Genomic DNA, 24,228 nt, shown 5'->3' on the forward strand with positions numbered 1-24,228 from the left:
AACAAAAAGCAGAAATGAAACAAATGTCTACTAGATAATGAATGGACTTAAAAAAAGGTGGTACATCTACATACAATGGAAAACTATTCAGCAATAAATGAGAAGAAAATACTGCTATATGCTACAAAATGGGTAAACTTTTAAAATATTATGTTAAAAGAAGGCAGATGCAAAATAATACCTATTGCATGATTCTATTAATAAGAAATGTACAGAGAAGGCTAATCTATAGAGATAGAAAATATATTAATAGTTAGGGCCAGGAGAGAGAGATTTGGGGGAAAACGCTGATGGGGGTTCTCTTTGGGATAATGAAAATCTTCTAACACTGGATTTATTTGCATAACTTTGCAAATTTACAAAAACTCACTGTACATGTACATTATACAAAGTTCAGAGCCTCTACAATAAGCAGAAACAGAAGGAGTTATACAAAAATGTATTTTGCTTAAATGGGGATGGTAGGATTAGGGACAATTTTTATTCTCTATTTTTGCTTTCTTTCCCAAGTTTTAAGAGATGTGTTACTTTTTGTGTCATACACACACACAGAGTTTGTTTTAAAAATACTAAACTGCATTACATAATTTTACAAAATTATCCAACTGAAACATAAATGTTTACTTTGAATAATGAAGCTATTGTTTCATTTATTGTGGCATTTCTAAATGCCACACTCTTTAAAATATGTACTGTCTTTCAAAATGGATGTGCTGAGAACCTCTAATCAGTATGGCCTAATCCAGGAAACATGGAAACAGCAACTGCCACACCAGATTGATTCATTCCATGGGCCTCAGAGTTATTCAGCTGTTTCTAAATCTCTCCATCCTTAAATAAGAGGAAATAATACTCGTCAGTAGCAGATTTGCACCTAATTTGGAGCTCCTCCCTCAGAGTCTGTAATATGTTATGCATTCTTTTTTTATACACTAAAACAGTTTTGTTTCTTTGCTTCTGAATTTAGTAGAATCCTACAATAATTCAGTTTTCTCATCTGTCATCTGGGAATAATGACAGCTGCTTCACAGGAACTAAAAGAGATAAAGGAAATATAAAGCACTCAACAGATTCCCTGTCTTCCCTCCTCATCCTTCTCCCCAGTGTAGGTTGCAGATTCTCCCTACTGATGTTCTAAGATACTGAAATCTGACTTCAAGAAACCTGTCACCCACCTGCCTTTCCTTCCATCCTTTCTCCTTCCTGCTCCCCATCTCTCTCTCTGTATTTCTTCTTTATGATTCAGAATACATTTTTCAGTAGCTTCAGCTGAGACTTTTACTTTCTGTTCAATCCTTGGGTCACTCAAGAAATATTTCAGCCACATTTGATTAATTTCACATTAAACACATTTGTATATGTGCTGCTTATTTTACTTGAATAGTTTAAGAATAATTAAAACATTAAAAATGTTAAATTCAAATCAAAAGCAGGATTTGTAGGAATCCTGAAGCTACCAATTTTGTGGAAAAATTATGAAAACACTTTGAGAATAAACCTTAATAGTCCTGTCTACCGTTTTTCTAGCAGTATATTTGAAAACTTTCTAAACCTTCATGTGACCCTCAGATCTTTATCTAAAGTCATTTTGGTAAACTGATCAAAAAGTCTCACCAAATTCTGCTTTAAGGTATGATACAAATTCATATAAGTAAGGTTATTTGTACATCAACATTATTAATCCTTAGGAAAATGCAAATTAAAACCACAACAAGATATTACGTTATACCCATTTAAAACACATACATAAATAAAAGCAAAGACAAGTTAGAAGTTTTACTGAAAAGTATAGATGTTGCATTTTTGGAGATGAACATCAAGTATCAGACTTTCTATCCTAAATTAGTGAATTGAAGAATTTTTAAGGTCTTTACTGCAATACAATTGAAGCAGGGGAGAAACGTCATATTTCAAAAACTGAGGATGAGGAATTTATATACTATAAATAGATCATTACATTGTCTGTTTGAAAGTACTTGTTTTATTTTTGTTCGTTAGTCATGTGTGAGTGTGTGTGTGTGTGTGTGTAGAGTGGAGGGTGGAGGGATTGAGAATAGATTGTCTATCAGTCATTTGCCAGAGAGGTGATGATTATCAGACCTGGTGGTGGTGGGAGGTGTGCAGTTTAAAGATACAAACTATTAATCGCTAGAGTTCATACGAGTCATCTTAGCGTAGAAAAGCTGTGCTGCTTTAGGGTAAGTAACTGGACTCAACCTTCCCATTACTACACACAATGAAGATAACAATGGGTATCTTTCAAAATCAAAATCAAAATTTTCTTCTAAAATTACCTTCTTTTTGGTTTTAATGTCAAGGGTAACTTATTTTGAAATTTAAAATAGCATTAAAATAGGGAATTAAAAGTTGACTTGGACTAAATGTGGACATGGTTAGAAATAGTGAAGAAACACTTCTGGTGGGTAATCTTATTCTAAATTGTTCAGTTAAAGTTAGCCATATGAATTAAATATTTGTGCTTAGCGGCTAAAAATCTTCACCAAAGTTTTGGATTAACAAAGATATCCAATAGTTTAATTTTAGAGACGAGGCAGCAGGGATCAGACATCTAAGGGTCTTATGGATGGGACCTTCCCAGGACTTGCTATTGTGATGTTACAATGTGTCAATAAGGAGGAATTCAAGTAGAGAATGAGGATTACTATATACTAGCTCCCATTCCTATAAAATGGTGCATCAAGTTACCCCTCAAATTGAAAACATTTCAAACAAGATGTTCCGGATTTTGATCAAATTAACTTCTGTATTTCTTGTTAGGTTTTGTTCATTCTTGTTGGACATCTGATTTCCAGTGCAACCTGTGACTCTTACAGGGTCATGTGCAATGTTACAGATTTTAAATTCAAATTAAAATAAAGAAATTGAGAAGTAAAATTTGAGTTGCTGATGGCTCCTATAGTTTTGTGTCAAACAAAGAAGAAATAAACAAAACCTCACTGGGATGCAGAGGAATCTTACTTTACAGAAAAGTCTGTAGAACTATAAAGTCTATAGAAAAGTTGACTATAAATTTAATTTAAGTGCAATACTCAAATTATGAAAAATGTTTCTATAAAACCATCACTCCATAATTTATCTGCAATTAATTTACTTCAACATTATAAAGTCTTTTACTCTAATGCTCACATTACCTGGGGGAAAAATCAGTAACTATGTGAATTTTTTCCTAAAATATATGTAAGAAAATAATACTATAAAACTACAGCTATATATAGAAATTATTATTTAAGATCTTCCTAATTAAAAAAGGTGTGTCCTGAGTTAAAATCAAACACTATTAAAAGCTATATTAATATTTTTGAGTCCTGAGGATATCACTTAGAAAGTTATGGCTCCAACAACAAATTATTTTTGCCAATTATCACTTTAAAAGAAACAATGAAACAGAAAAATTTCTGTATTAAACTTCAATCTGGGGATCAGTTTACTCAACCAACAGGATCTGCCTTTTTTGTTTAGTTACATGGCCACAACTAACTCTAATTCAAATGAGTAATTAATGCTCCTGATGTTTGATGGTGGTCATGAAAGAACTCCACTGCTATAACCTAAAAGGCATAATTCACCCTTTGTGATACGGTGCGCTAATATGATCCAATAAACCAATTCAGGAAGAGAAATAATAGCAAGAGAAAACACTTACATAGTGCTTAACAAATAGCCAGGTGCTGTTCTGAGCACTTTACCTACATTCATTTAATCCTCATAATAGCTTTATGAGTTAGAGACTGTTATCTCAACTTCACAGATGTGAAAACTTAGTCACTTGCCAAAGGTCACTAAGTAGAATGGGGGAGGAAGGACCCAATCATGCTAGCCTGGCTCCAGTGTCTGTGCTCTCACCCACTGCTCTTTACCTCCAGGTTTGCCTCAAGACCCCAGTAATTCAGTGACGGCTGTAATCTGACAGCAGATGTACAATTTCACTCCCTGTTCACTATCATAAATCTAATTCTGCCCAGTGTACCTTCTGAACAAAAGCTTTCACTGGCTAATACGCATATTTTGGGAGTTTCAATACTGACCCCTGAGCGTATTACAAAACGCACAATTCTAACAGATGATTTACTTTTAGTTGATCTCACCATGTAGCCTAAAATGCCTGAGAAGTGGCTCAATCAGTTAATGTAAAACTTCAAGGACAGTAAAGCTCACACTACTACATTTACTACAGTGTGTTTAACATTTGTGATAGGATCTAAACTTCCAAAATTCTTACAGTTGACTCCCTCTCTTAGTGAGTTCAGCTAATCTCCCTTTCTACTTCCAATAAATAAAACATACACAGCAAATGCTGTCCAAGGCAAGCCTGCAGACATGTATCTGAATTTAGTATCATTCTTGTTCAGATCAGGTTTCAGGTGGCCTGCGTGGTGCCCTTTGCCAGGAGTACTTTTTGCTTTTCTGTATTTCCCAATAAAGTATAGCAACATATTACAGCTCTTGCTGAAAATGTAAATAGGAGATTAAAGCTGGCAGAGAAGAGCCTGCCCAACAATTGTCCAGAGGATTTTTACACTTAAATTTACACTCACTTGTATCTCACAATCTCTAAATAGCAAAAATGTCACAATTACTTTAGTAAAGATCAAATAAAATATTTCAATAGCAGGGCTGTGATAAATAGATTTAGGTCAACTAGCAGGCAATTTAAATTTTAAAATGCCAAGAGTGCATACAAGCAAGGGAGTGGTAACAGTAACAGAGCAGTTTCAGGAGCTCCCAGGATTTCCTCACAAAAAAACAGTGAGAGCAGCTAGGACAGAAAAAAGCAAAATAAAACAAAGCAAAACTGTACAGGAAACATCCTTACCAAAAACCAAATGAAAAACATCCCCTGGAACTCTAGAATACTAACTATCCTTAACAATTAGCATGGGGGAACCACAGCTGTGCTGGCAGAATAGGAGGTTGGAAAATGTGGTCTCATCAAGAGTCACAAGAGCCAAGGAACCCAGAAATCACCAAGTCATCATCCAAAGGAAGCTCCCCCCACAACCACCCACCTTGAATTGGGAACCCTAGGAGGGAATCTAAGTACCACAGCAGACACTCAGAAGAGGCTTCGCTGGATCCCCTTTTGCCCATGAGGAGAGGTCTCATCCAGGGCCCTGAAGGCTTGGTAACCCCTGGTGGAAGCTATTTTGTAGGACTCTGAGCTGAGGAAAAACTGTTGAGACTAAAACACAATTTATGTATTAAAAGACTGCTAGCTCACTAGCTAAGGCTGACAATAACTAGATCGGGCTGATCAAGTTTAGTACATTACAGGACTAAAACTGAGACTAGACATCATGTGCTGCCTGGTGTGATGCAATAGGAAGTACACTGCATCCCCAGTGGAGAAATGTTTTTGCCAAATATTAAAACCTGCATCTGGGGGGAGGGTATATAGCTCAAGTGGTAGAGCTCACGCTTAACATGAATGAGGTCCTGGGTTCAATCCCCAGTACCTCCATTAAAAATAAATAAACCTAATTACCTCCACCCACCAAAAAAAAACCCTGTATCAAAACTATCCTCTAGATGTAACTTCTGATTTATAGGCAATATGGAGGAGAAAGGAATATCCTAAATAATACAATAAAAATGTGATCAACCAAATGTAGGAAATTCTACAAGATAAATAAACTCCTCTTTCAACAAATAAATGGCATGATGATGTGGGGGTGAGGAGAAGACAAATTTAAAAAGACCTAAAGATACAGCAGATAAAGGAAATATGTGAATTTTGTTTGGATTTCAAACCAGTATTTGAAATCACCAACTCTTAAAAAATTTTTTTGAGATAACTGGGGGAAAATGACTATGGACTGGGGATTAGGCTGTATAATGGAATTACTGTTAATTTTGTAGGTTTAATAATGGTATTGTGGTACATTTAAAAGAAAAAGTCCTAATCTGTTAAAGATACTTAGAGAAGTATTTACCAATGAAATAATATGATGTCTGGGATTTACTTCAAAATATTCTCAGGGCCTGCCATGGGAGTTTGAGGGAGGCCATAAATTCCATTCCAAAACATCTTTGAGCTTGTCGAGTAGATGCCATGAGCAAGGCTCAACTCACCCTCCTGAGTTAAAAAAATTTATGGACAAGAAGTTATCATGGAAATTAAATGATGTTGGACAAGTCCAAAGAATCTTGGGGGTTTTGACCCCTTATGAATCTTAAACTAGATGCATGTGTGGAGATGGCAACTAGCAGGTAACAGAACAATACTGGAATGGCAGTAATACAAGGAAATAGTATCATCATGTTAGAAGCCTCGGAATGAGTATAAACAAAGACTGTGTTCACCAGAGAAATCAGTTGCTTCCACACGTCCCATCTCCAAAGAGTCTTTTTACTATGATACAAAAATCGAGTAGGGTACATTTTCATATTAAACTTTTTTAACAGTCAAAAACAATTCCTCACACAAAAAGAAAGTGGAATAGATGAAATAAGAAGGGCAAAATCTTGATAATTGTTGAAAATGTCAGTTCATTCGGCTTTTTTTCCTATTGTTGCCATGACTGAGATTCAAAATAAAAAGTTAAAAAAGGTCTATATGCAACACAATTTTTAATATCTGATTACTATATTAAAGCCTGTAAAACAAATGGAGCAATAGGAAGTATTTCAAAATGCTCCAAAGAATTCTTTAATCTTTTTTTGTGCGGTAATTGTCATATACTTTAGATTAGTCTATTAATAGAAAGACAAAGCTGAAGGTTAACATCTTAAAAGTGTTACTATAAAAAGTAAGTTTTTGTGAATTTTTGCCAAATTTAAAACACTTCGCAAAAAGAACACCATCTTTAGCATAGATTTCCCAGGCAAGGTGTCTTTGTCCATGTCTGGTATCATTCTCCTGAACATTCTCCCCTGCTGCTCCAACAGGAGACAAACTACATTTCTAAGACTGTTAAATTATTACCTAGGAACGTTTTGGCAATTTCCCATTCAGTCACATTTTCCAGTCATTTGGTTCTCATGTTTATAGACCCAGCTCACTTTTAGCCAATGTTCAGAAGGGGCTTGGCTACAGGCAATCTTTTTTTTTTTTTCCTTCAATTTTGACATCTCTATGAGTTAGTTATTACACAGTAATATCACAGCTTACTGCTTTCTGACTCATATCACCCAGGAGACAGTTCAGGAATGAACTTGGACTAGAATTTTATGTAGCATGCTGAGTTTCCTAAAGGTTTTGGTGCCTATTTTTCTATAATCTGTGAAGGTCCTTTTCCTTTTCTTTCCACACCATATGCTCTTTAAATAGTTCAGGTACCCCTCCATGTATTTCTACAATTTTCTTAGCCACAGGCAACTACTTTAACGTGAAGTAGCTATCTGATCTTATTATGCAGGCTAAACCACGGTGCAGGTCAAAGCTGCCTCATTTTCTGTTCCATCTGCATTATCCAGTTGCTTCTTTGGTTTTTGAACACATGCCAACTCTTCTCAAAGATCTTTCTCTGGGCTCTAATATTTATTTGTTCTCTGTATTTATAAATATAAACACTATGTAATTCCCAAGTGACTGGATCACCCTAAAACTACCTAAAAAATGATTTCAAAAGTGCAAATGATTTGGGAGCCAGAGACAGTAATATTGAATCAATTGATAGGACAGTAGGAGGCAGAATTGTGAAGGGAAGCTTTATTTCTTGTTTCTAAATAAACATATATACTCACTGATGTAAGAGTAGGAACACTTCCTATTCTACTAAGCGTTGCGGAAGTGACCAAGAACTCTTATCTCAGCTTTCTCTCTTCCTCATGGAGATAAGGATACTTGTCACAATCTTTTCAGATGATGCAACAAGATGATTAGTGTTTGTGAACCCCTTTGAGCTCTTTGTTAGAAGGATGTCAGGTACTTCATTCGTAAGGCATGAAACGATGTTCAGGTGAGTAATTATAGGAAGTCATATTGTTCTCAAAGGCAAGGTCAAAACACTCTGTACACTAGGTATTGCAATAATTGGGAAGAAGGTATCTGAGTGTTAACTACTCCGACTTATTTAAAAGCCTGCTGATAAAATAGATGCACATGAAGTATGACAGTTCCCTTTTTGGTCAGATAGAATAAGCACAGAGGTGCCTAAGATTAGCTAATGGGAAAAATTCCTAAAATTCTAAACTGAGTAAAGATATAGGCATTTACACACACATGTATAAATAAATATAAACTGCTGCTCCTTTGATGATTGAAGATCAGCAGTATATTGAAACTGAGAGAACCAGTGGGAGTGGAGGAGGGATGAACAAGACTGCTGAAAGGACAGAACAAATATGAAGTTTTCAAAGGTGAGTTTTTTTTCTTTTACTTCATTTATTCCTTTACTCAAACTCATGATGTTTGGACTTATATTATCTCCATTACATAGATGACCAAAGGTGAGACTGAAGAGAGGAAATGACTCAGCCACAGTTTAGGGAGGGAATTCCAGTTAGGTTGGTTGTAAGTGATAATACAGCCTGGGAAAGCTCATTACCTAGAGAGGACAAGATTCTAGGCGCTCACTGCAGAGTGTCCTCAAGAATCATGTACACGAAGCACAATGTCAGTAGTGTAAAACATAATCTCCCAACAGAGGAGAAACTCTTGGTGTCTTTTACTTTTAATACTCAGAACAGTTCTGATCATTGAACCTCAAAAGATAATTGGTACAACAGTAGCAAAAACTAGTAAAAAAAAAAATTGAGGTGAGGGAAAAATATTCACATTAGTCTAGTCTGAATTTCAGTTATTCATCAAACATTTATTGAGTATCTCACTGTTCCAGACACTGAGGGTACAGTTCCTAACAAGAGGGGCATGGGTCCTGCCCCTCTAGGAGGTTACAATCCTGCAGATTACTAACTGTGATCTGGGAAGAATATGAATTAGAATTGCATTGTTGACATTTATAAAACCATGGTTAGAGTGAATGTAGACATGTTCAATTGGAACTCTTCAAAGAGGGAGCACAAGAGAAATCTTTAAGATAGATCTGGACAAGATACTGAGGAAGTCAGGGTGATTGGTACTAAGTAATTTGCCTAAAACTAGACTGGAAAATCTGTGAAGGCAGAAATTATGTCTGTTTGGTTCACAATGGATCACCAAGGACTAACAGAGAATCTGAAAAATAGTAGCCAATCAAAAAATTTTTTAAAAAAAGTAAATGAGTGTAGCAAAGATTTTCAGTATCTGTTGTATGCAGGTCTTGTTTTCACAATGTTTAGTATGACTGTCACTGAGGAGTACGTATTTAGACGACATGCGACATGATGTAACAAGTATTAAGAAATAAGTATGGAATACTATTAAGATAGGATGTCTAAAACTTCAGGGATCTAGAAAGCTTCTTGAAGGAAGAAATACTTGAGCTGAGTTTTTAAGAAAGAAGGGAAGGAAAGCCAATGAGACATAGCATGTGTTAAATTCTTGTGGAATGAAATGAACATTTTGCATTTGAGGAACCCAAAATGGTACAGTTTAGCTGGAGAGAAGAATGGGTTACCATGATGATAATGATGGTAGGTTAGGCAATAAGGAAGATCCAGAATTTGAAGGACATTTACATGCTATGCTAAAATTTGGGTTTTATTCTAAAACTAGAGATCACTAAAATATTTTAAGAAGGGAATGACAGGATTAGATCTGCCTTTCGAAGATGACTCAGACATTGGTGGTAGTGGAAGGCCAGGGAAGAGAAGAGGTGGGAAGCTTTAAACTAAGACATGTATGAAGGTAATGGACTAGATATAAAAGATGTTACTGAGAAAAGGACTGAAGGAGGGAGCTGAGTGAAGGAAAGGTATTAGAATGACTGCCAGTCCTCAGGCTTGGATGTGGTGCCACTTAATATGACGGTAATAGAAGAGGAGAGTTTGTTTTTTTGAAGTTCGGTGGGAAAGAAAAAGAAGAATTATAAATCCAGTCTTTACTTAAGCTTGACAAATCAGTGGGATATATAAATGTGTATGTTCCTCTTCTTTTGATGCCAAAGTAATGGAGGTCAGCCACACCCTCTCACTAAATGCTTCTTGGTGTATACTGGTCTTGAGGCACCATAGTATTTCTCAATTTTTTATGTGCTATAAGGCCCCTCAAAAAGGAAAAGGATTGAATAAGCAGGTTGTATACTGGCTGCTATAAAATGGAGAAATAGTACTTAATAATGCTGTGCTCTCGGACCTCATTTCGTATATAACTAAAACATGGCAGCACAGGTAACAAGTCCAATCCTCTCTCCATTAAGTAATAACAGTAAAGCAGACATGATAAAATAAGATGTACTACTTAATTTCTCTGAAACTACACTATGAGTGGTCGTATATATTCCATAATGAAAACTTAATTGGTAGTAGGGAAGAAAAATATTTCAAATGCAGTCAATTTTATATGTGATTTTCCTACATAGCTGTAATTAATTAATCTTTCTTCCTTATTATGTTGTTAAATATTATTCTTTTCCTATTTTTTAACCAAATGGTTATTAGCTACATTATTATTTAGAAACTTACCAGTTCATTAAGGACGTTTCCTGGCAACCTAAGTACATAAAGATTAAATTTGTGTTTTACATGTATATTATATTCACTCAAACAATCCAGGAAAACATTTTTAGCCATTCATCTATGATTGTAAGTTGTATTCACAATGCTCTGATTTTCTACTTCCATCAAAAGATTCTTCTAAAAATGACAGTATTTGTGAGCTCATTCACTTCTACAACATCAAATTGTTAGTCTTACCAGTCTCCTTCAAAGTTTTCTTTCTCCCTCTGCTCACTGCCAAGATCTAAAATTTTTCATCTTCCCTTCTCCCAACAGAAAAAAACAATCGCTCCTGCTCCCCTCCCAAATTCCCCAAATACAACCCACCCCAGAATAGGAAAGAAGGGAGGCAAATTGGAACAAGTTGTGACGTGCGACCGGGAGCACAGAATTGGGACCAAAGCCCGGAGACAGGGAATCAGTCGCCACGTCCGGAAGGATCTGGGCTACTTGCCAAAAGGGAATGTCCCCAAAGCCCCGAGAACTGACTGGTGCTAAGAAACCAGAGAAAAGAGCGAGTGACAGGCCCGACCCTCTGGGACTGCCTGAGACACGCAAGGAATGCAAAAGAAACGTCAGGAATCCGAGACCGGCTGCGGCCGGCCAGAGCGATCAGCTAGGTTAAAACCCAGCTCCCAAGGCCGACTCGCCGCTGAGACCCTTGGGTGGGGAACGACGCTAGGGGCTGACTGAGCGAGGGAAACGGCTTGCTGGAAACGCAGAGGCCGACTTTCTAAGGTCGGAGTCGGCGGCCCAGGGCCCGGCCCCCTCCGCCAGACACCCAGAGCGAGTCTGAGGGCGGGCCTAGGGGCGGGGCCGGAGTTCCTTCCCCGCCTCTAACGGCAACCCTGACTGCGTCCTCAGTACGCCTGCGTAGGGTGAGGCCGGACTCTATTTGGCTACTGGGCGAGCGGCGGCAGCCGGCGTTCTCTACCCGGCATGCTGTGCGGGAGCGGCGGCCCTACGTCTATCCCCTCCCCAACCCTGCCCCCTCTCCCCCCTCCCTCCGCGGCCCCCCCTTTCCCTAAAGTGAGTGAGTGAGACGGGCAGATGGAGGAGGGACTGTAATGGCGGCAGCCGGCAGCTCCCTGTTCTGACCCACGGCAGGCATACAGCAACGACCCCCTCCCCGCCCCTCTCCCAGACGGCCTCCGCCCCGCCGCCAGCGCGGGGCCACCCTCCCCGGCCCTTCCCCCAGCCGTCGGCGTCTCGCCCTGCGCCCCGGCCGGGGCCCCACACACAATGGACGAGCTCGCCGGAGGCGGTGGTGGCGGCCCGGGGATGGCGGCCCCTCCACGGCAGCAGCAGGGACCTGGGGGGAACATGAGCCTTTCGCCAGTGGGGAATGGAGCGGCGAGCGGTGGGGGTCCTCCGGCCGCCGAGGGAGCGGGTCCCGCGGCAGGCCCCGAGCTGTCCCGGCCGCAGCAGTACACTATCCCGGGCATCCTGCACTACATCCAGCACGAGTGGGCTCGGTTCGAGATGGAACGGGCGCACTGGGAGGTGGAGCGGGCCGAACTGCAGGTACCTCGCTGGGGTCGGTGTGCGGGACGGCTGCTGCGGCGGGGTTCCCCCGCCGGGGGGGTGGGGCTGGGACTCCTCAGTCGGACTTGAGGCCTTGGGAGGCCGAGAGGAACCTACCTGTGAGGCTCGGGGGGCGATGTACCTGGCGACGGCTCTTCCTAGAGTCCCCCTCCCCCTTTCCCGCAGAAGCTTGTTACCCAGCCCTCACTAGCTGCGCGGTGCGGGCTTCCTTGGGGCAGCCATTTTGGCTTTTAGTATGGCGTCTGCGGGGGCTCCTCCGGAGGCGGCCTGCCGGGGCCTCCGGGGCTTGGGGCCGAGTTCCTCTGTGGGAGAGTCCGGCGTGGGGCTGATGGGCCCTGAGCTTGCTCTTGTTTGTACCTCTTGAGATGCGCAACGCGAGGAGAGAGACTGGGATGGGCATTTTACCACCTTTTCCCGGGTCACCCCCCTTTCGGATTTGGCATGTCTGCCCCCCCCCCCCCCGGAGTTGGTAGCCCTTACTCTTTGACAGCCACGCTTCTTTCCAGGGCTGCATCGGAGCACAACGGCTTGCGGCTGACCTGTGAAGTTTTCATTTCCTATCGCCAACTCTAAGTACATTCTTACCTGGGATGCTGCCTTAGTCACTTAGATTGCCTTTGAGTTCTTCCTTAGTGACTAACTCATCAACGCTTCTCTATACGGAATTCTTTTTAGAGTACCCTTCCTCAGATTTCCCTCTCCGCCATCCCCTTATTTACCCATATAAAGCCAAAGCAGACTATCTGTGCTGTGTTTATGAAACGACCAAGAAAAGATTTAATATTAGCTTGAAGTAAAACGTACTTCTCTGATATTACTAACTCACGCAGAGGAAGCAAAGTTAAATGTCCTCGGGATCCTTCAAAATTGAGCCGGACTCGATCTTAAGGTGAAACTTGTGATAGGTTGGTTTACCTAACTTTTGGAAGGTGTTGGTAGTTAAAGGGCTTATGTATTGGAATTCTGAATGGCTACATCTTTTTAAGAAGGTTGTTCAACTCTTGGGTGTTTGTGTTTATTTTTAAATCCCTTTCCAAGGCAAATTTAGGCTTAGAAGAAAAAAAAGCTTCCATCTAAATAGTGCTGCACCTGTTCTTCAAACTGGTATATATTTAGAGTGTAAGTAGTATTGTTCGCTGACATACATGTCATATATGCCTAGGGTGAATGGTTAGGAAAATGTAGTGTTGAAAGAAGGAAGATTGGATTAGCTTAAAAAGGGTGTCCTCAAACAAATATATATATATGTATTCTTTCAGTTTGATTTTGAACTAGTCGACTTTTATTTGACTCTACAAAGTGGGGTAAAGTTAAATTTTTAAAAAGTAAGAAAACATGTATTTTGACACTTTATCAAGTCTTGAAAAATTAATTATAAATTAACACCTGTTAGTCAATTCAGTGATTTAGAATTGTGCTTTGATATTCTATTGGGTTTTTTAAAATACAACTTTTAAAAAGCTTAAGTCAAAACTGTTGTTTCTTTTCACTTACATATATAAGTGAATATCTGGGATTTATAAGAGTTCTGTACATAACTTTCTACTACACCATATCCAAACTTAATATTCTCTGTGAGGCACTTATTTTTTAAAATTGCATTTATAAATGCATTGGTACTTAGGCTCACCTAAATAAGACTTCACCAGTCCCTGATACAGTGTTTATAACCTTTGTACTGTTGTAGGAAAGCTTGAATTTAAACACTTTTCAAGTTAGCAAAAGTTAGTCATTCATAAGCTTCACTGTTGTAAGTAGTTGAAACATGTCTGTCTTGTGTCTAAATCTGTAAAATCTATACAAAAGTGACGTCTGTGTATATTGTCTGCCCTAGCCCTTGATTTCCCTTCAGTTTTCTTCTTGGCAATAACAAGAGTCTTTTAAGAAAGATTCATTTTCTTGCTTGTTTTCAGTTTACCTGCAATTGGCATACTCTGATAGACCCATTCTAAGCTTTTTTTGGTATGCTTATTTTGAAGAAGTTTTATGGTTCTACTGTTCATTTTTTTCCAGAGATTTTAATTATTTCACACTGATTCTTTTGGAATGACATGTTCATGATTGTGTTTGTGTGTTTTTGTTCTATATGTTTCTCTAAAATGTTTTATTAGGAGAATTAATAGGGTTTCAGGTTTGCTTGTGGAATACTGAATTTGCTTTTGGTGCCTTCAGTCTTCAGTAAGAATGCTTGTGAGGTACACATTTTAAAATGTATGTGTTGGATAAAAAGTTTATTGGGGGATTTGAGTGAAGCATGAATGGATTTAAACTATAAACTTAAATTTATTTTTAAGAAAGATAACATAAAAGAACTGGAATATCATTATTGTATACAGCCTTGGGTACACTGTGCATCTATACATACATTTGAAGTATTCAGTATTAAAATTATTTAGTAATGAATACAAAGAGGCTAAGGTATACCTTACTTTGATGTAAAATTTCAATGTGGAATTATATTTTTCCTGGCTTTGGAAAGGATTTTAAATAGGAACTTTGCAGTTTGGTTCTCTTCTCTGTTAAAGAAATTTTGGGTAAAGATCTTTCTTAGAAACTTGGAACTAAACCAGAAGGTCGTGTCTTAAAGCTGTTTTATCTTTATGATAGTTCCTTACCTTGGACTCAGGGAAAGCTTTGTTAATAAGGCTCTAGGACAGTGATTCCTAAATGAGAGTGCTAGTCGTAATTACTTGTAAAACTATTAAAAATGTGCAGGCCTCTGCCTCATCCTCAAGACATTTGGGTTGATTTGGTCTAGGACTTGGAAAAAAAAAATGGACTATTTGTGGGATTTGGGCAATTTACATTATTTAAAAATTGTAACTACCATTTCATCAGCCATACAACCTTATGAGGTGGGTATCATCCCTCTTTTACAGATGAGGAGACACTTAAACAGATTAAATAACTCTGCTAGCTATAAAGTATTGCAGCTGAGATTTGAACCCAAGGTTTGTCTGAATCCAAAGCCTATAATCTTACTACCACTCTTGAAACCATTGTGTTGTATTGCCATCTTGGCATTTTTTTTTTGTAGAAATGGAATCTGACTTGTAATTCTTTGTCTACCATTTTGTGGCATACGCTACGTCAGTACATTTCCAAAAAGTTTTATTGAGCCTCCATGATGTGCCAGGTGTAGTTTAGGTATATTGAGAATATGTGCTTTAATTTTTTTTCTGTAGTAAATATTTAATAAATGCACTTATGTATATACAAAATGCTTGTTTGCCAACTATAAAAATACAGTATAGGTAATATATAGAAAATATGACGTAGGGGAGGGTATAACTCAGTGATAGAGTGCTTGCTTAGCATGCATGAGGTCCTGGGTTCAATCCCCAGTACCTCCATTAAAATAAATGAATAAATACATAAATACATAAATAAACCTAATTACCCCCCCAAAACAACCAAAAAACAAGAAAATACAGTCCTGTAGTTTGTATCCCAAAACTTCTAAGTCTCCAACAAATATTAACTTTTAATTAGTGTTTGTGTTTTGCACACTCTGGCATATAGATCTGTCATAATGTGACAGATATTGCCACCTAAAGATAAGTTTATAAGATACTTCTCTGAGACGTAAGTTGATTTCTTCATTTTTAATGGGGGGAACCTTTTTTTAATTTGCATTCCTTTTATTGAAGTATAGTCAGTTTACAGTGTTGTGTCAATTTCTGGTGTATGGCATAATGTTTCAGTCGTACATATACATATGTTTGTTTTCATATTCTTTTTCTTTATAGGTTACCACAGGATATTGAATATAGTTCTTTATGGGAAACAACTTTAACTGTTTTCCTTATAATCTTTTATGTCAGGGTAGTCTAGAATACTGATTTGGAAATCCTGGTTCCTTTTCTGTTACAAGATTTTTATAAACCTACTATGAAATTACAAAAAATAAGAACAGTATAGAGTTTTTTCATAAAGTTATTCCTTTTATCCTGAGAGTTTTAGCCTTTGTAACTTTTGCTGTTATGCAGTTTTCCTATTTTATATCATGGTGACTGTAGAGTAAATTTTTTAATTTGAGTCTATAGTCTTATGTCATATTCTCCCTGTTTCTTTTTGAAGTTCTTGAAAACATAATTTAGGGACCACTAATTTGGATTTCTCTTCTCCATTTACCCCTTAATCCTGCTGTATAGTCTGCTTTTTTTTGCCCTTCTCTCTCCTTACACCTATCCGAACACTTTGTAGAAATTTTTTTTTCTTGGTGGTTGACCTTCAAATTGCCAAATCTTGAGGCGTTACAGAGCATGTGCACTTAACTAACACTATTGACAATTTCTTCCCCAAAATTCTTTTCTTTGGCCTCCACTCTATAATTCCTTATTTTTCCTTTGGTCAACTTACCGTTTTTCTTCATATGTTTCCTTTCCTTTGTTCTTAGTTATTGTTACTTGGAGTTCTAGTTCTCTTGTTTTCACTGTATATTTCATACACAGTGTTAATTGTTTGCTAAGTGTTATTCCAGTGCTTCAATATTTAGTCCTTTAATCCAAAAAAAATTATTTAAAAAAAAATTAGTTTGGCATGATTGATTTCTTTTGTTGTTGAATGTGTTTGTTTGCTTGTTTTTAAAACACTAGAATAACGAGGTTCAGAGGTTAAGTAATCTGTCCAAGATCATTTAACTAGGAGTAGCCCAGCTGGGACTTAAACCTGGGCAGGCTGCCTCTAGAGGCCACGTTCTTAGTCACTGCTATATCTTTGACTTCCACATATCTCAGACATATTTCTAACTTCCTGTTTAACTTTTCTGCTTCAAATTCAGTACATCCACTTTTCAGTTCATTTCAAATGTCTGCTGTTTCTCCCCACAAAACACACTTAATTTGCTCGTTCTCCTTTATTCCCTGTTATTGTTAGTATTTATCATCATCCTTCTCATCAGTAGATGCTAAAGAGATTAGTGGATCCTTCTAAATATGTTGTCTTTGAGTTTTATTAATTCTAGTGTAATTATTCAGTGAATATATTTGACTGTTACTTTGTGCTAAGTATATAAATACTGGGTATATAAAAGATGTATGAAACAACCACCTTGCCTTGGAGGAGCTTGTACTCTAGAAATAATAAAATATGATATATTAGAAATTAAAAGGATGCTGAGAAAATAAATGGTAATGGGAAACCTATGTAGATAGTGAGCTATCAGATAAATAGCTAAGCAATTATTGAGCAGTTTATATATGCCAAGAATTGTTTTAAGTTCTTAATGCATATATTAGCTCATTTAATTTTTATAAAGTCCCTGAGGCAGGTAAGTATACTTCTAGATCTGAAGTATGATTACCTAACCATAGGTATTCCAGTTGAAAAGAAGAGCATTAGAAGTTGCGAAGCAGGAAAGAACTTTGTTGGAAGTGTGAACTGGACTGTAGTGATTCAAAGGGCTATCTAATATAGATAGCCTCAGTATCCTAAAATATGTTTTCATTCAGTGATTACTAATTTGGGGGGATTATAGTCTCCTTTGCATATATAATATATATTATAAGAATAGAGGAATAACCTCTAGTTAAAAAAACAGAAATTTTTTTGGCCTAGAATGTCCCTGACGCCTAACTATTGACCTAAGGAAATAACCCTGATTTAAGCTGTGCTTTTCATTTCTTTACTACCACTGTTTTAGTTTCTGATGCTCCTCCTGCCTGAATTCTCTGGAATAATGTGATGGTTTCCCTCATCCATGCCCCTTTCTTAACAGTATATATCTAAAATGATAAGGGCTTTAAAAGACAGCTTTGTGGTTGTATACCAAATTATTAAGACAAATGGACAATTTCTTAGTTATTATCAAATATTCATTGTTCAAATTTCTAATTTTATCAGTTATCTTTGAATGTTTGAATCAGGATCCTAATAGCACATTGTAATTAGAACCCTCTCCATCTTTCTTTCCTTTTCCTTGCCACTTTTTTATTGATGAAATAAGGTCTTTGGTCCTATAAAGGTTTGCAAAGTCTTTGTTTTGCTTAGTGCTTTCCTGTAGTATAGTTTAATGTGTTCTGTTGTCCTGTTTGCTTCTCCTATAATTTGGTTAGTTGAATCTAGGGGCTTGATTTAAATTGGTTTATTATCTCTTTTGGGGTGGAGAGGCAAGACTACTGCACAGGTGGTGAAGAGGTCTTTCATGGGAAGGCACACTGTGGTTGTCTTTCCTGATGTTAGCATCTGTTGATGTACGTAGGAATATTTATCCATTAGGACCACCCTTGGTTTTTTAAAAAAGTTAAGAAATTGAGATATAATTCACATAGCATAGAATTCACCCCTTTAAAGTGTACAGTTGTCCCTCAGCATCCGTGGGAGGATTGGTTCCAGGATGTCGACCCTCTCCCGTACCAAAATCCCTGAATACTTAAGTCCCTTATATAAAATGGAGTAGTATTTGCATGTAACCTATTCACATTCTTCCATATACTTTAAATCATCTCTAGATTACTTATAATACCTAATACAATGTAAATACTTGTAAATATAATGTAAATGCTATATAGATAGTTGGCAGCACATGCAAATTCAAGTTTTGCTTTTTGGAACTTTCTGGAATTTTTTTTCCATATATTTTTAATGCATGGTCGGTTGAATCCATGGATGCAGAACCTGTGGAAACAGAGGGTTAACTGTACATTTCTGTGGTTTTTAGTATATTATGTTGGGTAGTCATCATCAGTGTCTAATCTCAAAACATTTTCATCACTTACAGAGGAACCCTGTTTAACCTATTAGCAGTTAGTCTCAATTCCCCCTATTCCTTGGCAACCACTACTTTCTTCTCTGATAGAAAGAATAATCTTTCTATGTCTGGGTTTGCATATTCTGGACAGTTCATATAAATGAAATCATATAATGTGTGGCTTTTGGTGACTGGCTCTTTCACTTAAGATACTGTTTTCAGGGTTCATCCATGTTGTAGCATGTAACAGTACTTTATTCCTTATTATGGCTGAATAATACTCTATTGTATGGATATACTACATTTTGTGTGCCTGTCAGTTAGTGGATATGTGGGTGTTTCTACTTCTGGCTGTCATGCTGTTATTAACATTTATGCACAAGTTTTTGTATGAATAGATGTTTTCAGTTCTCCCAGGTATACACCTAGGAGTGCAATTGCTGGGTCATGTTCAGCTTTTCGAGGAACATGCCAAACTGTTTTCTAAAGTGACTGTACCATTTTACTTCCCCACCAGCAATGCAGGAGGATTCCAGGATCACCATTACTTTTTTTTAACTTTGAAATGTATTTTTATTATTAAAATTTTTTTTGTAAAATGCATTTCCTTCAAATTTATTATTTTTTATTGCAAATGTGTTTTCTACCCCGCCATAGACTTTATTTTTTAAAGCAATTTTTACAGTAAAATTTTACAGTAAAATTGAAAGTACAGACTGGTCCCAAATTACCCCTCCCCCATCAAAGCCTCCCCCACCATCAAGAGCTCCACTAGTGTGGTACATTTGTTATAGCTGATAAACCAACACTGACCCATCCTTATCAACCATAGTCCATGATTTACATTAGGGTTCACTCTCTGTCTTATACATTCTTTGGGATTTGACAAATATGTAATGACATGTATCCAACTTTATAGTAAGCAGTGTTTTCACTGCCTTAAAAATTCACTGTGCTCCACCTATTCCCTCCTCCCTTGTCTAAACCCCTGGCAACTAACTGATCTTTTTACTGCTTTCTATAGTTTGCTTTTTCCAGGATATCACCTCATTGGAGGCATACAGTATGTAGCCTTTTCAGACTGGCTTCTCTGACACAGTAATGTGCATGTAAGTTTCCTCCTTAAATGTCTTTTTGTGACTTGATCTATCTTTTCTTTTTAGTGTTGAATAATATTCCAATGTATATACATAACACAGTTTATTTGTCCTCTTACCTTTTGAAGAACATCTTTGTTGCTTCCAAATTTTGGCAGTTACAAGTAAATGTTGACGTTTGGGTTTTTATGTGCATGTAAGTTTTCAAGTAACGTAGGTAAATACCAAGGAGCTTGACTGCTGGATTGTATAAGAGTATGTTTAGTTTTTAAGAAATTTCAGTCTTCCACAGTGGCTGTACCTTTGCATTCCCACCAACTATGAATGACAGTTCTTGTTGCTCCACATGCTTGTCAGCATTTGATGTTGTCAGTATTCTGGATTTTAGCTTTTCTGATAAGGTGTGTAGTGATACGTTGTTTTAATTTGCAATCCCTGATGATATATAACATTGAGAGTCTTATTTGCCACCTGTGTTTCTTCTTTGGTGAGGTGTCTGTTCAGAGCTGTTGCCCATTTTAAATTGCATTCTCTGTTTTCTCCCTCTTGACATTTACTTTGGTTTTAGATGGAATGAAGTTGGGCATTGTTTCACTTCATGTATGAGTAATTGTTCAGTAAACGGCAGTCATATTATTACTTATAACACTTATATATTTACCTTATAAGGTACTTTAGTGACTTGACTTAAAAGGAATGGCTAATTGTAATATCACCTTGCCTTTGGCTGTCCTTTCAGGAGATATTTGTAAAGTCTCTAACTATAAGGGACTGAGACCTGTTTGATAATCATAATCACCTGGGATGCTTTGATCATACAGATTTCCACATTTTATCCCTGGCCATTGTGATTCAGTAGTCCGAAGTGGAAATGTGTAGCTGGTGATCCTGATTATCAACCAGGTTTGAGAACTTGCATGATCAGACTCTTAATGATTTGGTATAATCCAGTTCTTCAGCCTCTTTCCCTTCATCATCCTCATTCCTCTTGTTGATATTTTAAATTTCAGAAATTTATCACTCTCTTCTTTGCATTCACAGTGTATGCTTAAAATTGTTGCACGTTTCTTATTTTCACTTTCTGCTTTCCAGTACATTAAAGCTACTTGTTAACAGGAACTTACTGGTTTTGAATATGCTACAAATTTTTGTTGGATTCAATTGAAACATGCTGTGGTGTTTGATCACATAGATGAAAGCATTACATGTCCATAGAAAAACTATTAATAACACCTGTAAACATTTAATGAGTGCTTTCTGTAGGTTTAGAATCATTCTAATTTTTATACCATCCATAAATTATAGATAACAGCTATTTCCATTTTAGGCAGAAGGAAACATGGACAAGAGATTAAATGACTTGCTCAACAGAATGCAGTATATAGGTAATGAAGCTAGGTGCTGCTGAATTGCTTTTGACTAATATTTTATGCCATCTTAAGGTGATACTAGTACCTGGTGTTCATTGGGACAAATGACTCATGAATAGGCTCAGTGTGACAAGATTTAAAAGGCTGTTTATAACTGAAGCAGTTATAATGTGTAGTGAAATTTTGAATCATCTTCAGATAACTTGTGTAAAAAAAGTTTTAAAAATTCTAATTAAAAATTTTTCAAACTATTTTTTGAATAGGTAATGCATGGTTCAAAATTAAATCTTGTGTTCACCTTGAGCCTGGGCACCCTTAGTCCTACATTAGTAACCACTTTTATTAATACAATAAGTATCCCTCCAGCATTCCTTTGTGCAGACAGATGTAAACAGGTATATATACTTATTTTCTTCCCTTTTCTGGTACAACAGTTTGTAAACTGTGTACTCTGTTTTTCACTTTGCTTTTTCATTTAACATTCCTTGGTGATCATTTTAAGTCTGTGATAGAGAACAGTCCCACTTTTTTAACAGCTGCAAGGTATTCTATTATTTGGACATGCCATCACTGATTTAACTACTCCACTATTGCTGGATGATTGTGTTAAATTTTCACAAAACATTTTAACTGTGTTCTTAAATGGGTGAGCATTCAGCCTTCTGCCTCAAAATAAACTTTTGTATCGCTTTTTTGATTTGTAGGATTGTTACTGGTATTTGTAAAAATCTTTAAATTTATGTTATGCTTTGTTATTTCATGGCTTGCATTTAAATCTGAATTTAAATTAGAGGTCACAAATGTTTTAGCTTTGAAAGTTGTTAGTTAACCAGGACTTGGTTCCATTTAAGCTGTCTCTTACTGAAATCCTGAAGAGTGGAGGAGAAAGACAAAGAAAAAAATGAAATAGAAAAAAAGAGGGGTATAGGGTAGATGGAAAGAGGAATAAAGACAGTGGTAGAGAAACACTGGGTGAGTGTAATAATATGCCACCAACAGTTGTTTCAGATAATAGAAATATTTCACAGTGGCTAGACTAACATTTGTTTTGTTGCTTTTCCCCAAAACTTTAAAAAGTGGATCAGACTTTTATAAAGGCTTATATTTTTAAAAAGGGCGATAGTGGGGATAGAGATCCTAGAAAGTCTGTAATTATGAAACTTTATATTGCATATGTCACTGCACCCTGGTCATTTTCTTCCTAATATTTAATGTAATTTGTAATTTTAAGCTTATTTGTTTATTGTCTCCACACCACCCTTTAAGATTGATAGTAAGCTTTTTGAGAGGAGGAGCCTATCTTTTTTAAAACTCACGTGTACCCAATGTGACAGTAGAGGGTCTGGCACATAAATGCCAGAATAAACCATTAGTTTTTGGGACAACTGGAAATGTCTCAACTGGAAATGTCCCCAGACATTTCCAAACACCCTCTGAGGAGGAGGCAGTACTAATTCTTTTGAAAAGTTATTGTAGTCCCAAGTCCTTGGGGGTGTTCAATTGATGATAGACCTTCTCATATAAAACTTTTCTTCTGTCACCTGATTTTCTCTTTTTGGTCAATTTTCTGAAATATTTTCTTCAGTTGCAAGGATGGTTCAACATAGGCAAATCAATCAATGTGATACACTACAATCCACAAAAGAAAAGACCAAAACCACATGATCATCTCAATAGATGCAGAAAAAGCATTTGATAAAATTCAGCACTCTATGATAAAAACTCTAACCAAAGTGGGTATAGAGGGAACATATCTCAACATAATAAAAGCTATTTATGACAAACCTACAGTCAGTATAACACTCAGTGGTGAAATGTTGAAAGCCTTCCCACTAAAATTGGGAACAAGAATGCCCACTCTTACTATTCAGCCATAAAAAACGACACCATAACACCATTTGCAGCAACATTGTCCCTGGAGAATGTCATTCTAAGTGAAGTAAGCCAGAAAGAGAAAGAACAATAACATATGAGATTGCTCATATGTGGAATCTTAAAAAAAAAAAAAATACAAAACAGAAACAGACTCATAGACACAGAATACAAAATTGTGGTTGCCAAGGGGACGGGAGGTGGGAAGGGAGAGACTGGGATTTCAAAATTTGTAGATACTGACAGGCATATGCAGAAGAGATAAACAAGATTATACAGTATAGCACAGGGAAATATGTACAAGATCTTGTGGTAGCTCACAGCATAAAAAAATGTGACAATGAATATATGTATGTTCATGTATAACTGAAAAATTGTGCTCTACACTGGAATTTGACACAACGTTGTAAAATGACTATAACGCAATAAAAAATGTTAAAAAAAAAAAAAAAAAGAATGCCCACTCTCACCACTTCTATTCAACATAGTATTGTAAGTCCTAGCCATAGCAATTAGACAAGGAAAAGACATAAAAGGGATCCAAACTGGAAGAAGTAAAATTGTCATTATATGTGGATGACATGTACTATATATATAAAGCTCTAAAAACTCCACACAAAAACTACTAGAGCTGATAAAAAGAATCCTGCAAGGTAGCAGAATACAAAATTAACATACAGAAATCAGTGGCATTTCTTTACACTAACTATGAAATATCAGAATAGGAAAGTTAAAAAAAAATCCCTTTTAAAATTGCATCCAGAAAAATAAAATACTTAGGAATAAATCTGACCAAGGAAGTGAAAGACTTATACATGGAGAGCTACAAAACATTGAGTAAGGAAATTAAAGATGGCTTAAAGAGTAGAAAGATATCTCATGTTCTTTGATTGGAGGAAGTGAAGTGGCCATTATTAAAATGGCCATACTACCCAAAGCAATCTGCAGATTTAATGTGATCACTATCAAATTACCCAGGAAATTTTTCACAGAACTAGAACAAATAATCCTAAAATTTGTATGTAATCACAAAAGACCCAGAATTACCAAAGCAATACTGAAGAAGAAGAATGAAGCTAGAAGAATAACCCTCCCA

The 24,228-nt window shown here is 36.9% G+C and overlaps 2 protein-coding genes and 1 pseudogene across 10 annotated transcripts in view; 2 read left to right on the top strand and 1 right to left on the bottom strand.

Annotated features, from left to right (window-relative positions):
• AP4S1 (adaptor related protein complex 4 subunit sigma 1) overlaps positions 1 to 12,686 on the bottom strand; it is a 38,795-nt gene extending 26,109 nt beyond the window's left edge. For 2 of the 7 annotated variants that reach the window (XM_074365693.1, XM_010963016.3), the window contains exon 1: positions 12,199 to 12,473. The gene's annotated coding sequence lies outside the window, so the exon portion shown is untranslated. Of the gene's footprint in view, positions 1 to 12,198; positions 12,500 to 12,582 lie in introns of those variants that run through there. The other 5 variants (XR_006727688.2, XM_045522664.2, XM_045522662.2 and 2 more) reach the window with 5 other exon arrangements.
• LOC123619141 (small nuclear ribonucleoprotein G pseudogene) lies at positions 2,475 to 6,298 on the top strand (annotated as a pseudogene).
• STRN3 (striatin 3) overlaps positions 11,570 to 24,228 on the top strand; it is an 88,294-nt gene continuing 75,635 nt past the window's right edge. The window contains exon 1 of one of the 3 annotated variants that reach the window (XM_010963015.2): positions 11,570 to 12,081. In XM_010963015.2, the coding sequence (XP_010961317.2) occupies positions 11,800 to 12,081 (282 nt within the window). In that variant the 5' untranslated portion in view covers positions 11,570 to 11,799. The remainder of the gene's footprint in view (positions 12,082 to 24,228) is intronic. The other 2 variants (XM_045522657.2, XM_045522658.2) reach the window with 2 other exon arrangements.

This window comes from Camelus bactrianus, chromosome 6 (assembly GCF_048773025.1).
Source record: "Camelus bactrianus isolate YW-2024 breed Bactrian camel chromosome 6, ASM4877302v1, whole genome shotgun sequence".
Classification (NCBI taxonomy): domain Eukaryota; kingdom Metazoa; phylum Chordata; class Mammalia; order Artiodactyla; family Camelidae; genus Camelus; species Camelus bactrianus.